The sequence below is a fragment of the Alosa pseudoharengus genome, unplaced genomic scaffold, assembly GCF_046254945.1.
Source record: "Alosa pseudoharengus isolate Yale_2024_CS ecotype anadromous, Long Island Sound unplaced genomic scaffold, YU_APseudo_1.1 YU_APseudo_1.1_scf_5, whole genome shotgun sequence".
Classification (NCBI taxonomy): Eukaryota; Metazoa; Chordata; class Actinopteri; order Clupeiformes; family Clupeidae; genus Alosa; species Alosa pseudoharengus.
In genome coordinates, this window is record NW_027468837.1 from 31,273,609 (window position 1) to 31,291,631 (window position 18,023).

The 18,023-nt window shown below is 43.7% G+C and overlaps 1 protein-coding gene across 1 annotated transcript; it reads right to left on the bottom strand.

The window, feature by feature from the left end:
- Window positions 1-9,118: 9,118 nt before the first annotated feature.
- Window positions 9,119-14,803, bottom strand: LOC143104208 (LHFPL tetraspan subfamily member 5 protein-like). The gene is made up of 2 exons (XM_076268173.1): window positions 14,398-14,803; window positions 9,119-9,363 (listed from the first exon to the last, which is right to left on the bottom strand). The coding sequence occupies exons 1-2, from the start codon at window positions 14,798-14,800 to the stop codon at window positions 9,119-9,121; spliced, it is 648 nt and encodes a 215-aa protein (XP_076124288.1). The 5' UTR covers window positions 14,801-14,803.
- Window positions 14,804-18,023: the final 3,220 nt, after the last annotated feature.

Consider the following 18,023-nt stretch of genomic DNA (forward strand, 5'->3'; position numbering starts at 1 on the left):
GTCAAAGCTCTGGAGGAACAACGCGCTAGTCTAGACAGACAACAACCACTAGGGGGAGCTACACAAAGCACACTCACCATTCAACACATTACAAACACACACCTCCCTGACACATGTGACACACAACACGCCATACACACACACACAAGGAGAACAAAAATTCACTCTGGAGGACCCACACAACACACACACACACACCCAGAACCCTGTAACTGGCGTGCCTGGCATCAAGCACACAGAGCCATGTAATCCACGTGAGACTGATGAAGTGTGTGTAACTTGTGAAACTTCACATATATGCCAAGCACCTGTGACTCGGGTGATAAGTGTGTGATATCTGAGTGAGAAGTCTGGATGGGGAGAGCAGGATTGGTGTGTGTGTGTGTGTGTGTGTGTGTGTGTGTGTGTGTGTGTGTGTGTGTGTGTGCGTGCGCAAACTGACCCCTGCTGGGTGTGTGTAAGGTGTGCTGATTGGAGGGTGTGGCAGACGGCGCTCTGTCGGGCGCGTCTGTGTCCTCGTCCTCTTCCTCGTCGTCTCCGGCCTCTAGGGGGCGCTGTCCATCGCCCAGCTCCAGGTTGCGCTTCTCCAGCAGCTCAGCCTGCTTCTTCTGCTTCTTCTTCAGCTTCTTCTTCCTGTTCTTAGACATCTTCTGGGGCTGGGGGAGGAACGGGGGAGGAATGGGGGGGGGTGGAGAGAGAGAAAGAGACAGAGGAAGTGGAGGAGAGGAGAGAGAGAGAGGGACAGAAAAAGAGGGTGAGAAGTTATAGAGATAGAGGGAGAGAAAACAACAAACAGAAGGACAGAGAACAAAGAGGGTGAGAGAAGGGTGAGGAGAGAGATGTTTTGAAAATCACTCACAGACACACACACAGACACACACACACACACACACGCCTCTGGAGTGAGCATCTGGCAGACAAAGACTCATTCTCACTACTGTCAGTTCCAGCACACACACACACACACACCACACTCACAGATGCACTGAAACTGTCTGTCTGAAAAACACAAACACGAAAACACACTCTTATCTAAGCAGTCTCCAGTCTTCAGGCACACACACATTCACATAACAGTCCTCCCCAAGACATCATCCTTGATGCACACACGCACAAGCACAAACACACACACGCACAAGCACAAACACACACACACACGCATACACACAAAATCAAACAAACAAACAAACACTTTTCTACAAGAATTCACTCTTTAGTAATCTCTTTTAAAAAAGCATAGCATACAACCACATTCAGGCACACGCTGACAATAGTCTTCCATCATATTACCCCATCCTGTACATTCAAACACAAACACATGCCCACATATACAGCAGAAGACACAAACACAGACACAGACACAGAGACACACACAGACACACACACACACACACACATTTAGACGGCAGGGAAAAGGCTTACTTGTTTATGAGCCGGAGCTGTACTCACTGTAGAGAGAAACAAACAAGCAAATAAACAAAAACAAAAAATAAATAAATAATGGCACCACTGAGACCAATCAGTGTAAAACAGGACAGGAGGACGTATACGAGTGTGTGTGTGTGTGTGTGTGTGTGTGTGTGTGTGTGTGTGTGTGTGTGTGTGTGTGTGTGTGTGTGTGTGTGTGTGTGTAAGAGTCTGGACAACATGGTAGGGCAGGAATCAAAGTGGACAACTTTGAAGATACAGCTCACACACACACAGACATACACAACATGATAGAGAGAAAGGGAGGAAGAGAAAGAGAGAGATGGAGAATGAGAAACAAGTGGGGGTTAGAGACAGAGGAGAGAGATGGAGAGTGAGAGAGAGAGGGAGGGAGGAGCAGTGAAAGAGGGAAAGAGCGAGGGAGGGAAGAAGAAAGAAAGAAGGAAAGAGAGGGAGAAAGAAAGAAAGAAAGAGGGACAGAGAGAGGGAGGGAGGAAGAGAGAAAGAGGGAAAGAGAGGGAGGGAGGGAGGATGGGATCATGAAGCTCTTGTCTGGTCTGAAGAAGTTTTGTTTTTTCATGTCTCGCTAACATGACTCACGGACCCTCATTTAGTAAGCAGCTCTGGCATCTTTTTACATAATATGACACTCCAATAACCATACACACACACACGGACACACCCGTACACACACACACACACACACACACACGCACACACACACTAACACACACAGCTTTATACATCTACAGCATATGTCATCTCTCAGAAAACAGCCCACAGGAATCACCACACACACACACACACGCACACACACACACACACACACACACACACACACACACACAGCTTTATATATCTACAGGCTGTGTGATATCTCAGAAAACAGCCCACTAGAATCCCTCCTAATGAGTGTAAAAATGCAGATTTTGAAATTCCTAAAGCACCCGGCCGGCTATCTCAACATACCAGCTGATGTTTAATTAAACCCCAAATGCGTTGAAGTGGTTGAGATGAGGACAGCACAACTCCTAAAAAGCATGTCAAGAGGACGTCAGAACACCAAGTTCCCTAGAATTCTCTCTCTATCCCTCTCCCTCTCTCTCTATCCCTCTCTCTCTCTTCCTCTCTCTATCCCTCTCTCTCTCTTCCTCTCTCTATCCCTCTCTCTCTCTCCCCCTCTCTCTCTCTCTATCCCTCTCTCTCTCCCTCTATCCCTCTCTCTCTCTCTATCCCTCTCTCTCTCTATCCTTCTCTCTCTCTTCCTCTCTCTCTATCCCTCTCTCTCTCTCCCTCTCTCTCTCTATCCCTCTCTCTCTCTCCCTCTCTCTCTATCCCTCTCTCTCTCTATCCCTCTCTCTGCAGCCCCCTCCCTCCCCACTCCAGTCCCTCCTCATTTTAGGGCCATTGCAGGCCTGCTGCGCTTGATTAGGATCATTTCAAGCCCATTTATTACAAACTGCTCTGACTGACTAAGAGCAAGATGAGTTCAGAATAACGTGAATGTCTGTGTGTGTGTGTGTGTCTGACCTGCGGACCCTGATGGAGGCGGTCCTCCTGTGTGTGTGTGTGTGTGTGTGTGTGTGTGTGTGTCTGACCTGCGGACCCTGATGGAGGCGGTCCTCCTGTGTGTGTGTGTGTGTGTGTGTGTGTCTGACCTGCGGACCCTGATGGAGGCGGTCCTCCTGTGTGTGTGTGTGTGTGTGTGTGTGTGTGTGTGTCTGACCTGCGGACCCTGATGGAGGCGGTCCTCCTGTGCGCTGCCACTCGCTGGCCTCTGCAGCCAGTCGCCGGACGTACGGCTCGTTGACGCTCAGCAGGATGTTCTCTGGCTTGATGTCCGTGTGGATGATCTTACACTTATTGTGCAGGTAGTCCAGACCCTGCAGAACCTGACCACACACAGGAGAACGTAGAACCAGGAACATCAACAACAGCGAACAGGAGAGGAGAGCCGAACTTAGAACCATGCACAACAGCACCAGAGAGCACACACCGGAGAACTTAGAACCAGGTACATAAACAACAAAAGAAACAAATCGAATGTTCAAATAAAAGCGTGGTATATGCATGCATTTACTCATCATTGCATTTACACACCCACATATTTAAACAGTGTATTTAAAACAGTAGCCGACAATCCAAAAATCCAGTGGAAACTAGATGGCAGAAGTGTGTAGGCCAATCGGCCCACCATTTTTTTCTACTTCGCCACCTACAGATGTTTGACAGGTAGTGTTAATTTTGTCACCTATTTTTAATTTAGTCTTAGTCTTGTGACGAAATGTCCTTTTTAGTCTTTGTCATATTTAGTCATTCAAATATCATTTTTGTTAGTCAAGTTTTAGTCGACTAAAAGTCTCGTCATTTTAGTCTAGTTTTAGTCAAAAGAAAACTAAAGGTATCTTAGTCTTAGTCAGTTTTAGTCAACACATTTTAGTCTTTTTTTTTATTACAAATTATTATTATTCTGATTACCATGAGTCAAATAGTGTTTCACACATCTCAATTTTCCAACAATATTGTGTGTCCTCAGGGCTACTCGTCTGTTATAATTACTCATTCTGATTTTTTGTCAGTCAGTATGTTTACATGCACAGGTAAGTCGAGCTATAGTTATAGCTTGGCTGGGATTTGACCATAGACAGTAAAAGATTTGACCGGACCACTGTCATATTCGTAGACCAGTGTTTCTTAAAGTGTAGGTCCGGGGACCACTGGTGGTCCGCAAGCTATCCCAAGTGGCCCGCGAGCAGACGTGGTAAAATATAATACAGATGAGTTGTTTGCAATATTGAACCAACTTGTATGTAAAAACAGTTCTACAACACTGTCTATGTAAGATATGCCAGTTTAAATCATACAGTATGAATCCACACAATAAGCAAAGTGCAAAGACAATAAGCAAGGTGGTTCAGTGAGTAGGCCTATTGTGTAGACTAATTATAGGCTACTGTTGAAGTAGGTCTAATCTTTTTTTTTTTAGCTAGGGTTAGTTAAGTGGTCCTGAAACTGAAAAAGTTTGAGAAACACTGTCATAGGCCAAAGTATTAATGTTTTACTCCGCCTCGCTAGATGGCGATATGCGCCCAAACACAACACATTCCCCAAACAGACTCTCCATCTTAGCCATAGCTAACTTGCTAGCGAACTTTCCATATTAGCTTACTTGCTAGCAAACTTTGCATCATCAGTCTAACTAGTTAAATAGTTGACATTACATGATGAACATGTTCGTATGGACATTCTGGGGATGTTAATTTGTATGAGAGAAGCTTCAACTTCTGGGTATGTAGCATTGTGGCATAAAGCTTAGGTATTTAGCTTGCTAACTCTGGCAGAAATCTCCAGTGTTCTTGTTCCATGTAGTTTCGTGTTGCAGCCACAGGGTTACAGCAACAGCACGTAGACTAGCCTACAGGAAAGCTGTTGCGTATGAACTCATTCGGAATATTTTGAAAACATAACAGCTAGATATTCTGTCTTCTCATTTTGTAGAAGAAAATGAAGAGAGATTTTATCTTAGTTTTTATTTCATGCAAAACATTTTAGTCTCGTCTTTTTTCGTCAACAATAATGCATCTTAAGATAGTCTTAGTCAGTGTTTCAGGACATTACTGCCGTCTTGTCATCGTCTCGTCTTAGTCATGAAAAAAAAGGTCGTTGACGAACATATTTCCTCTCGTCTCGTCTGACGAAATTAACACTATTGACAGGCATGATATTTCGAAACGCCATGTTATTTCCCATAGACATTCAACGCCCGGAAGTTGAGTGGATCCGGATGTTTCGGAGACGGGACTTATTCCGGAGAGGTCTATTAACCCTAGGTTCATTTTGCACCGGAATTGTCCTTTAATTGCGTTAGAAGAAGAAGAAGCCTAGGAAGAACAGTACAGTGCATTTTCATGGACTGTAATAATAATAATAAGAAGAAGACTTCGGATAACAGAACAGTGCATTTTGTATGCACTGTAATTATTTAAACAGATAATTATCTTGCTAACTTACCTTGGTAACTAACCAAGTTCCACTTTACAAGCCTCCGTGGGTAAGTAGCAGGTAAGTAGCCGGTAATTAAATGTATGAAGACGTGACATGAGCTATGAAAGAACAAAACATTTTCCTGCACTGTAATAATAATAATAAGAAGAAGACTTCGGATAACAGAACAGTGCGTTTTTTATGCACTGTAATTATTTAAACAGAGAATTATCTTGCTAACTAACCTTGGTAACTAACCAAGGTCCACTTAACTAGCCTCCGTGGGTAAGTAGCAGGTAAGTAGCCGGTAATTAAATGTATGAAGACGTGACATGAGCTATGAAAAAACAAAACATGTTAATACATGAAGGTTGTAAAATAGCACATTTTCAACAAGCTAGACGTCTGCTAGCAACTTACATACCACGTCAGCAGCAAACCGAAATTAGGCTACTGGAGGAATCTACCTATATAGCGTTTTGTCATTCAACGTTGACACTTGCTTGAGAAGTTAAAGTCGTTCTCTATCTCCGTTGCTTCTAGCGCCATGGTGGTTAAAAATTGTACAGTCCTTAATAGGGGTGTCTGAAATCCCTTTACATTCAATTTTTCCTAGTGAAAATAGGAGTTGACTTGTATCGTAGCCAACTGTAATGATATTTTTTCACAATATCAAAAAAATTATCTGACCCCCCCAAAACTGATATTTCTGTCTCTTTGGGGGTCTTACTGGGTCTTAATTGGGGGGTATAGTACCCCCCAGTACCCCCTGTAATTCAAACTATATATGGAGTGACTGGTCCTGCCATACTCAGACCCCAGGTATGCCATACACTAGACCCGCTACAGTTTGCATACCAGGAGAAAGTGGGCGTGGACGATGCCATCACTTATCTCCTACACAGGACACATTCTCATCTAGACAAGGGAAAAAGTGCTGTGAGAATCATGTTCTTTGATTTCTCAAGTGCTTTTAACACCATCCAACCCATCAGACTGAGAGACAAGCTCTTGGACATGAGTGTGGACGCTCACCTGGTATCCTGGATTACAGATTACCTGACCGAGCGACCACAGTTTGTGAGACTGAAGAACTGTCTCTCTGACACTGTGATCAGCAGCACCCGAGCTCCACAGGCTCTCGCCAGTCCTGTTTACCCTGTACACATCTGACTTCTGTTACAACACCGAGTCATGCCACATGCAGAAGTTCTCTGATGATACTGCAATTGTGGGGTGTATCAGGGACGAGTAAGAGGAGGAGTACAGGAGCTTGGTGAAGGACTTTGTGCAGTGGTGCAAACTCAACCACCTTCAACTCAACACTTCAAAGACCAAGGAGATGGTGGTGGATTTCTGCAGGTCAAATCCCGCTCTGCTACCAGTCTCCATTGATGGGGTCAGTGTGGAGGTGGTAAACACCTACCAGAGCTACAACTGGACAATAAACTGGACTGGTCAGCCAATATTGAAGCACTCTACAAGAAAGGGCAGAGCAGGCTGTACTTCCTGAGGCTGCGGTCCTTCAATGTCTGCAGTAAGCTCCTCAGGATGTTTTACCAGTCTGTTGTTGCCAGCGTCCTCTTCTATGCTGTGGTATGCTGGGGAGGAAGCACAAAGAAGGATGCTGGGCGACTAGATGGGCTGGTAAGGAAAGCTGGCTCTTTCGTGGGAGCCGAACTGGAGTGCATCACTTATATATCGGACAAAAGGACCCTGAACAAACTGATCAGCATCTTGGACAATGAATGTCATCCACTCCTCAGCACTATTGTAAAGCAGAAGAGCCTGATCAGCTGGAGACTTCGCTCACTGTCATGCACAACTGACACACTGATGAAGTCATTTGTCCCCAGGGCCATTGAACTGTTCAACGCTTCACTTAAGGATAGAGGAGAGATAGACTTCTCTGCATAGTCGGTTTACATGCTATATTAGCACATGTGCACAACCCCTCCCTCCCTCCCTCCTGGACTGTGGCCATACTTGATGCTTAATACCTTATACTCAATACTTGACCAATGGCTGTAAGCCTTTTACCTCAATCTATTCTTGCACTGACATAGTTTTGTTATGTTATCTAGTCTACATTATACATTATTCTCTTATATATCCATATTACTTTCCCCACCCTTTCAACTGTATATTGCATCTTGCTTGTGTCTGTTGAGGGGTCCACGACCATGGCACCCTTGACAGGGACAACAAGGAAGCGATCATCCTCAGCTGCACACTGAATTACAGGCTCAGTCCCTGCCCTGTCATGCTTGACCATCCTTAAGCACACTATGTTGATATTGGATTTAGTTTATATAGTATATTTAGTATTTAGTATTTTAGTATCATGTTTATCTTCTACTGTCTCTATTGTACAGTGGAGTTTTTTTGTATATTACTTTTTCTGCTGTAAGTGCATGTTGTGTGTGATGTCTGTATGCTACCGAGACCTTGAATTTCCCCTTGGGGATCAATAAAGTATCTATCTATCTATCTATATATCCATCCATCCAGCTGCAGGCCACTCTTTGTGAATCTCCCCCACATTTTTGAATGGGTTTTGTTTCACAATCCTCTCCAGGGTGTGCGGTTATCTCTATTGCTTGTACACTTTTTTCTACCACATCTTTTCCTTTCCTTCGCCTCTCTTTTGGCCGTGCTTGGACACAGAGCTCTGTGAACAGCCAGCCTCTTTAGCAATAGACCTCTGAAGTTCGCCTACAAAAAAGCTGCCATCTTTGACATCCGGTATCTGGCGATTTTTCCTATGGGAAAATAACATGGGGATTTTGAATAATCGCACCTGTTAAAGTCTCGTGGGGATGAAAAAGTATGAAATGCAGACGTTTTCCTGAACACACTTTTGTCCTCTGCCTTCGAGTGGATACTGTTATCTCCGGTAAGTGAAGGCGGCACACTTCGATTTTTGCTACCCCAGAGCTAACTTGCAATGCAATTTGCCATAGGTAGTTAGCTTCAATTAACAACCGGATCTCCTTATATGGGCAAAGATGGCCGTTTTGGATCTTTTTTGTAGGCGAACTTCAGAGGTCTATGACCTTTTGTGTCTTGCCCTCCTTGTGCAAGGTGTCAATGGTCGTCTTTTGGACAACTGTCAAGTCAGTAGTCTTCCCCATGATTGTGTAGCCCAGAACTAGACTGAGAGACCATTTAAAGGCCTTTGCAGGTGTTCTGAGTTAATTAGCTGATTAGAGTATGGCACCAGGTGTCTTCAATATTGAACCTTTTCACAATATTCTAATTTTCTGAGATACTGAATTTGGGGTTTTCATTAGTTGTCAGTTATAATCATCAAAATTAAAAGAAATAAACAGTTGAAATATATCAGTCTGTGTGGACTGAATGTATACATTATGTTATGTATAACATTAAGTTTCATATATAAGTTTCACTTTTTGAATGGAATTGAAATAAATCAACTTTTTCATGATATTCTAATTATATGACCAGCACCTGTACATTTGAAGCAGTCGACACACTCTTAGTCTTTATTTCTCAGACAACATGCCTAGCCTAGGCTATACTCTCTTCTGAATTATTTTCACGGGCATATTATTGTACTGCGCTTCAGTGTGCTTTCTCACATAAATACAACACATGTTTCAGACTTCCTGTGATTAATAGCTAGGCTACATAAACACTGATAAATGTGCTTTATACGTGATTGTTATCATTGTTGTTATTGATTTCAAGTTGAACCTTTCTCCTCCCCGAAATCCTCGGGCAGGAGTGTGTCTTGCCGGTTGCCCAGCACAAAGGCCAGAGAGGAGAGGAAGAACGAGTCAAGGATGGCGAGGATGGCCAGGATGAAGGCCCAGCGCACCGTGCAGTGCCCCAGCGTGTACTTATCCGTCATCTGCCCGCACAAGCGCTTCACCTCCGGCGAATCCCAGCCGTCAGGATAAAGCAGACAGCCGATGGCCATACAACCACCTGCACATTAGGAGACGGCAACACACACTATCATCATCACCATCATCATCATCATGTTCACATTGATCTTGATCGACAGCATGCAAAGTGTCAACAGATCTTTTGGACCAATATTGGCCCCCATATTTGAGGGGCAGCCGACTGGTTAGCACTTTGAACTTGTAACCGGAGGGTTGCCGGTTCGAACCCCGACCAGTAGGCACGGCTGAAGTGCCCTTGAACAAGGCACCTAACCCCACAGTGCCCCCCGAGCACCGCTGCTGTTGCAGGCAGCTCACTGCGCCGGGATTAGTGTGTGCTTCACCTCACTGTGTGTTCACTGTGTGTGCTGAGTGGGTTTCACTAATTCACGGATTGGGATAAATGCAGAGACCAAATTTCCCTCACAGGATCAAAAGAGTACATATACTTATACTTATCCGTTTTTGGCCAGATATCTATCCACTATTTTAGTATTTATACCTGATTCGACTACCAACTGTTAACGAGGTGACCTCCCAGGTGAAAATAAGCTAAACAAGATACCAAGAAATTAAATTTAAAAAGTAGTTTCGTGGCGATTTCAGACCCGTGGCCTTCGCGCTGCGTCATGCCTTGGCTTTCACCTGTGCAGTCACCGTGCGCCAGATGTCGAGTTGCAGAGTCATGGGATACACTCTCACTAGTCCCCTGAGATCATGATGAGTGAAAGTGGGCATTTAAGCCGGTCTGGGCAATGCATTCCACGTTTCAGTGAGTAGACGACGCAGAGTACTTCACATCCATTAATCTGTCCAAGATCCTGAATAACTATTTTTCTGACATAATCTAACAATCCGGGAGCGTGCGTGGTGTTATTGAATGATGAGATGTAGTAGGACTACGGCTTTAATGCAAACAGCGCCAAAACTGAGATCACAACAAATGTGTAGCTACCTTTCCGGAGGTTTTGTTTTTGGTGCATTTTGTCTGTTTGTCTAAAATCTAAGACAGTAGAAAATTATGTTTAAAGACTTTAAACATAATTTTCTACTGTCTTAGATTTTAGTTTCACATTGCAAGTAACGCTTAACATGACCAATAGGGCTACAAATTGTGGTTATAACTAGTGTCGATAGCATATTGCGAGTAGTTGTGAACCATAGGAACTTTAATCGTAGCCTATAGCCAAATTGAAATAAATGCGAATTTATGATGATAAGCCTGTCAGTTTGACTGGCGACCCACAGTTGGATAAGCAGGTTCCCCCGAGAAGTCTGCATTGCTACACTGAGGGCTTCTCTGTCTGCTGATGTTTTGCTCAAAGGTCCAGGCGGTCCACATATAGCCTTCATGCCATTTCAGCTGAAAACACTTTTCATTTGTTAGCCTACTTAATAAACGTATCTTTATTAGTGTCAACATTACAGAATTTAGGCTATGTTAATCTCAAGCCACTCTAAGAAATTGCCGTAGGCCTACTTTTACAGTACAGCACAGCAAAATCTATTCAAATTGCAGTCCGAGGGATATTGTCCATAAAACGTTGTTAAACTTAGCCTATAGGCTAGGATACATAATCACATATTTGGATATGATTTGAAGTGGGCTCATATGCTTCCATAACGTATTGATGTAAGAAAGAGAAAATGTGGTAAGGCCAGCCTATGGCATTTCTCATATCTCGCAGATAATTGGTAGTGGTTATTACGCATAATAGTTTAAGCAACAATAGCAATAGCTTGTCACTAATAACGACACAAATAGACTAATGAATGTTAATTTAATGAAGTTTCAACATTGTACAGTTTTCCTACATGTATTCATGTTCCAACACAAGCCTACATGTATCCATCATGTTCCAACAGAATAAGTACATGCTAGCCTGGGTTTCCCATGTTGCACCAATTCTGGGCACATGTTGGATACATGTAGGTTCATGTAGGTATATGTAGGCTGCTTATAAAAAGGCAATTATTCTGATACATGTAAGTAAGGCGGGTGGTATGACGTTCGGTTGGTCGATCGGTTGGTTGATCAGATGGACGGTCGGAAGGTTTTAGGCACGATTCCCGCGCCATAGGAAGGGAGGTTTTTGGCATCATTCCCGCGCTATAGGCGTGAAGTAGAAAATCGATTCCTGAGCAATCGATAACTAATTCAGCACCTTCACTTGGGACAGCGCCTTTGTAACGTCGAACGTAAGAGGCAGCGTGTTCCTAAGGGACACTTCGGGGAACACACTTAGGAACATAAACAACTTTGGAAAGATATATCTTTTGAGTCTTCTTAGCGCGCTAATAGTGAGCGTTATCGGGGAACCGGCCCCACATCAATTCGTGGACGAAATTGACTGGTGGCCTTTTCCTTTCGTGGACATAATGCTGAATGCACTATTCACTGTCGTAGACAGGTAAAAAGTAATTCTGTCTACGTAAATACGGAATGCACCTACACGCATCATTCTGTGAATCCTATTTCAATTTCGTCCACAAAAGTATTGTGTTGTCTTACAGAAGGCATTCCGTCCACGCAATAGTAACTTAATAACTTAGGAAATGCATTCAGTGACATATGCTTTCATTCTGTGGACGAAATGCATAATAGAATCACGTACAATTTCGTGAGTCAGCAGTTTATGAAATGAATGTGTCACGATAATTTCATTACGTGGACGAAATGCATAACAGAATCACGAAATCAGTTTTGTGACCTGCTACAATACATTTTGTGAGTCAGCAGTTTACGAAATGAATTGTGTGTCAGGATAATTTCATTACGTGGACGAAATGCATAACATAATCACGAAAACAGTTTTGTGACCTGCTACAATACATTTCGTGAGTCAGCAGTTTACGTAATGAATTATGTGTCACGATAATTTCATTACGTGGACAAAATGCATAAGAGAATCACGAAATCAGCTTTGTGACCTGCTACAATACCGTGCAGTTCCCCAGCGTGTACTTATCCGTCCTCTGCCCGCACATGCGCTTCACCTCCGGCGAATCCCAGCCGTCAGGATAAATCAGACAGCCGATGACCATACAACCACCTGCACATTAGGAGACGGCAACACACACTATCATCATCATCATCATCATCATCATGTTCACACTGATCTTGATTGACAGCATGCAAAGTGTCAACCGATCTTTTGGACCAATATTGGTCCTCATATCCATATTTGAAAGGCAGCCGACTGGTTAGCACTTTGGACTTGTAACCGGAGGGTTGCCGGTTCGTACCCCGACCAGTAGGCACGGCTGAAGTGCCCTTGAACAAGGCACCTAACCCCACAGTGCCCCCCGTGCGCCGCTGTTGTTGCAGGCAGCTCACTGCGCCGGGATTGGTGTGTGCTTCACCTCACTGTGTGTGCTGAGTGTGTTTCACTAATTCACGGATTGGGATAAATGCAGAGAATGCTGAGATGTAGTACGACTACGGCTTTAATGCAAACAGCGCCAAACTGAGATCACATTTATTGTGGTGTAAGGGACTGTTCGTTATTTATAAACGGGGCCACCGGAGGAAAATAGGGGAGGGTCATGTCTTTTTATTCTTTGTTGAGGAGAGGGTCACCTAACTTTTTTTTGTCTAGGAGGGGGGGTCACCCATCTTTTGTATTAATGACAGCAAAAAATCAAAGTGGCTTGTTTGATTGTTGATTTCTGTCGCCATATAACGTTATCTTTCGTTCCATAGCTCTGTCAACATTGAACAATGAAAATAAGGGAGATTTCCCGAAAATACGGAAAATGTCAACATTTGTCCCCATTAACGTTGGAAGGGTTGGAGCAACAAAGTAGCCTACTTTATTCACGCCTAACAGGCTATATCCATTTGGTCAACTTTATCCAGCCCTAAAAAAGCTAAATTTAACTTTGGTTTACTTGTAGTTTACCGTGTAGCCTAACTTTAAACAATGTGCATGCTTAACATAAAGCATACTTGTGCTTCATTCATCCACACATCCAGCTCCTAACGTTTTGACAAGCATTTCTACCAATTGACCTTGTTCCTGCCCACCTCTAGCTTTGCTGTCTCCATCCTTTCTGTTTTTGTTGTTTGCAAAAAAATATATAGTATTTATTGGTAACCAGCAACAAGTGCAATTTGTTAATCGCTGTCATTCTCTCTCCTGCCAACAAAAATGTGTTACGTTCCAAGTAGCAGTGCGTAATTCTGCTTCATAAAGTTGAACAAATACATTTGGTCATATAAATAGCCAGTTTATGGTCTACAGTGTAGAGTTTGTAAGTTATGGTAGGCCAACTTGGAGTGAATATACAGGGGGAATTATTTGTCTAGCTGAGTAGCCTGGCAGGTGCGCACGTAGACATAGCCTATGGCCGAACACTGCAAGCGCCAATGAATCGTGCTCTCACGACAACCACGTCGTTAACTTAAATAGGCCTAGGTTAACATCACTCTGAGTTCGCATTCAAGCAAGCAAAACGATGATTTGAATACATCTGTTTCACTGGAAGGGCAAGGGGTAACAACAGGACAACACAGAGACAGGCCAGAATGCAGGACTAATGTTATGAGAGTATTACAGTAGGATAATATGGAATATTCTACGGGAAAATATTAAAACGGCAAGACAGCGGGGAAAAGTTAAAATGATAAACCCGGAAAAAGTTGCCATGTTAGGTATTTTTCGGTCCCTGTGATTATTTGTGAAATTGTGCAAACGGCCTTTTCAAGTCATTTGAGAAGGAAGGAGTGTAGCAAGCTCCCAAATTGACGCTCGTCTGAGAAATTGCAGTTTTGGATAATGTTCAGCTTCGGCAGCTTTATCTTGCAGGCAGGGGAGGGTCATGCAACTTTTGATTGAGGCACTCAAAATTCCTCCGGTGGCCCCGTTTATAAATAACTCACGTAAACTTGCCCCCTTCATACATGCATCTTCTTCATAATAATGGATTGATGTGCATATGCAGCTTTTAAAATGAATGTAATTTTGTCCTTCTAATATAACGCACAGACACCGCCCTGAGTTTCACTAAAGTAGGTCCAAATCAGATCAGTAAAAGCGCACAGCAAGGTCAAACACATAGCTGTCATACTCACAGGAGGCCAGCTGGATCCAGGCGCAGATCTTGTACACGCTGCCCGAGTTGAAGAAGAAGAATAGGTTGAAGCAGACGATGCTGGCGACCACCAGCAGCATGGAGATCCCTACGAAGAACATGGCCGTTTTGAACGCGCTCGAGGGGATAGAGCCGAAGTCCAGCGCACTGCCCTTGCACGTGCGCTCGCCGGTAAGCGCGTTGCCGATGCAGTAGTGGAACAGGCCGAAGTAGCCCGCCTGTGGCGTGTTGACGCTGTCTCCGATCCAGTACGGCTGGATGAACACACACATGTTAATGACGGCGTACACGATGGTGAGAACTATCCACATGGCACCGATCGCTCGCGCGTTCCTTACGTAGTTGGTGTGGTAGATTCGGACAGCCTGCTTGGCGGGTATCATAGTTTCCGGGTTGGGTGCCATAATCCGGGTTGAAACTTTCACTCTCTAAAAACTAAAGTGTTACATACACGAATCTCTTTCCTCCTGTCATTCCTTTCTATGTTTTCTTGCAAGGTGTTAATTTATTTCGGCTGATTGGTAGTGTCAGAGTGCTAGGGGCTTCTTCTTGCGTTCAGCAGCGTTCTCTTTGCTGAAGCGTCGCATGCCGCTTTCAACTTCAGCACCACGGAGAGCTCCGAAGATGACGCGTGTAATCTGGATCCACGCCTCCTTCCGCAAAAACATCAGGGTAGATAAGATGACATTTACTGGTCGCAATGGCAGAGTGGTTACCTCAGACCACTTAGTAAATTCCTCGGCTGTTGGCCAGGCGTCTCGAATGAATATCATCCCAAGGCTGCGCGGGAAAGCACCTGTTGTATCGGGGCTTCCTCTGTACTTGACTTCAGGTTATGATTAATTGATGATGAAAGATAGAATTGCCCAGATCTCCTTCGCTTTCACTCTACGTTCTTTAACCGACACCGGGCAACCGAGGAAATGGGATAGTTATTCAGTTCTTCATCGCCTGGCATCTTTACATCACGTGTTGACATTATGAAGAAAAAAACGAAATATTCTCTCTCTCCCCACCTACCTCTAAGGCTTCGCGTGCCCCTCAGATTATAGACCTAAGCAGTGACAAGAGCAACTCTTAAACCGATAGAGAGAATTCTCTAGTTTTCTCGCTGATTTAACTTTGGGAAATTACGGTAATGGAAAGCCTCTGTGGAATGTCTTATGGTTAGGTTGTTCCGACCCAGTATCTGCTTGGAGTAGGCTACCTCCGCCATCTAGTGGAGTTAAATTAAACAAACTCTCATTGGCGCTATTCCTTGTGTTTCATAAATATCTGATATAAGGTGGTACCAAAAGTCTTTTGTCTGTTGTAGAGGAAGAGAGCCAATTTGGTTCCTTGTTCGTTGGTCACAGATGGTATATTTCACAAGCATAATATATTAAAGGGTGAGTATAGCAGAAGTGTGCTTGTATAAACATCACATCTGTAATGCTGATGATGTATTTCACAGATTCATCTCAATTACGTTATATTTAATAGCTCACTGATGGCATAACACAAAATAGAGCTAAAAAGAAAGAGCTGCAACACCTAAGAACTAAGAAATTGCCACAAGGGGGCGACCACGTCCAACTAATGGGTATTCTGACTTTCTCATATTTTAATAGTTTTGATCTATTTCAGCGTCTCTATAGATGTACATGTGCCTATATGGGTTATAAGGGCATTCTAAAAATAACTCATTCTGAGTGGTTGGTGGCACAGACAACTGCCATTTGCTACAGCAGCCTAACAGCTTTTAGAAAAAGCTGCGAGGTGTGGCATAGACTACCACCGCAATATTTTGAGAACAAACAGGCTCGGATTAGTCTTTTCAAACAAAGAGATGTTCAGAATGACAAAGACATGCATTTCTTTTGACTTTTGCCTTTTGAAGTGAACACCAAACATCAAGATCTCACTTTCACGAATGCATTTGAATACTGGACTGAATACTCATATGGAAACTAATGCAAATCTCCTGGGCATCTAGTGAGGATACCGGGGCCTAAGCATTTGTTAGAAAAGCATATACTACTAAGTATTTCTGATATGTTGCTGATTGGATCATAAACGGCCACAGCAAGAAGAGGACTGACTGATAATGACTGACTCTTCTCTATTATTGTGTTACATTGTTCCAAATGTAAAGCACTTTGAGCTGCATTCTGAAAGGTGCTATACAAATAAAGATTATTATTATTATTACAGAGCTATTCTGAACGATGGTGAGGGCTGCCGGACTGTATGCAGGCAGGGGCAGATGCTGCGTCCACATTGTATGCCACATGTCTTGGAATGACGTCATCCAAGGGGGTGTGTATCCAACACCATCACCTGTCTGAACCAATCATCTCTCCACATTTCATGATGCGAGAAGAGATGCATTAACAATAGACCGAGAGGAACAATAACGGACACTCCCCCGGGTAGCAGGGAATCAATATGCGGTCATCTGTGCTGCAACTGTCCGGGTCCGCAGTAGGCGTGCGACTGGCGGAAATGACCATCTGCCAGCGCTGATAGCTTTCTGAATGAAACCCGCTAAATGTCATTTCTGAATATATGAATGAGAATGAGAGCTTGATGTCGTGTCTTGTCTGACGATTGCTAATAACTCGGTTACGTTGACCTGCAGGAAACGTCTGCCTATTTCATCGATAGAGAAGAACATACCATGAAAGTATAGCAGCCTATTGTGTTAACATTAATCTACTGATATCAACTGTCATAGCCTAGGAAACAAATGCTTTCTCCTGGTGTAGGCTAATTTCGGTCCTTTCCTATGGCAATTTAATTGAATTAAAAGTAGCAGATGCCATTGTTGGCTAACTGTATCAAGGCAGGAATGAAATAACTCCAGGTGAACGGGAGGAACAAAAGTTTAACCGCCACTTAATTAAAGGTTATTACGGTTCCCTGGGCTGTAGACATCAGGGATGTTGTAGGACAGCATGTCAATGAACAATTTCTGAGGAAGTCGGTTGTAAACTGTAAAGGTAAAAACCTTCCAATTTCACATTTCCCGTCGTGAAGATCTAATGTTTAGAAATTCCATCTGAGTTTCATGGGCTATAGCCTACTGGCCTACACATGTGTCAGGGACCCCACCCCAGTTACAATTTTCCTCTCACCATCATGTTCTCTTTCATTCCATCGTTCTTCCTTTCTCTCGCTCTCTCTTTTTCTCTCATTCACACAACAAATTCTTTCTCTTTCCAGTGTTTTATTTTCGTTCACCTTTTCACCCCTCTCACATTTCATCCAGCTTCCTCTCTCTCTCTCTCTCTCTCTCTCTCTCTCTCTCTCTCTCTCTCTCTCTGTCCTACTCCCAGTTCTGTCCCAGTGGACATTCACAGCTTTCTGGGATTATTCCTCTCTTCCTTAGGATTCACTGTATCCTGTTGTAATCCAACTCGCCCCACCAGCACACACACACACACACACACACACACACACACACTCAAATCCAACCCGCCCACACACACACACACACACACACACACACACACACACACACACACACACACACACACACACACACACACTTCATCATATGATTCTATTCACCTCAGAGCAGTCATACTGAGAGGAGCACAGAGGTGTCACTGTTAAATTGGACCT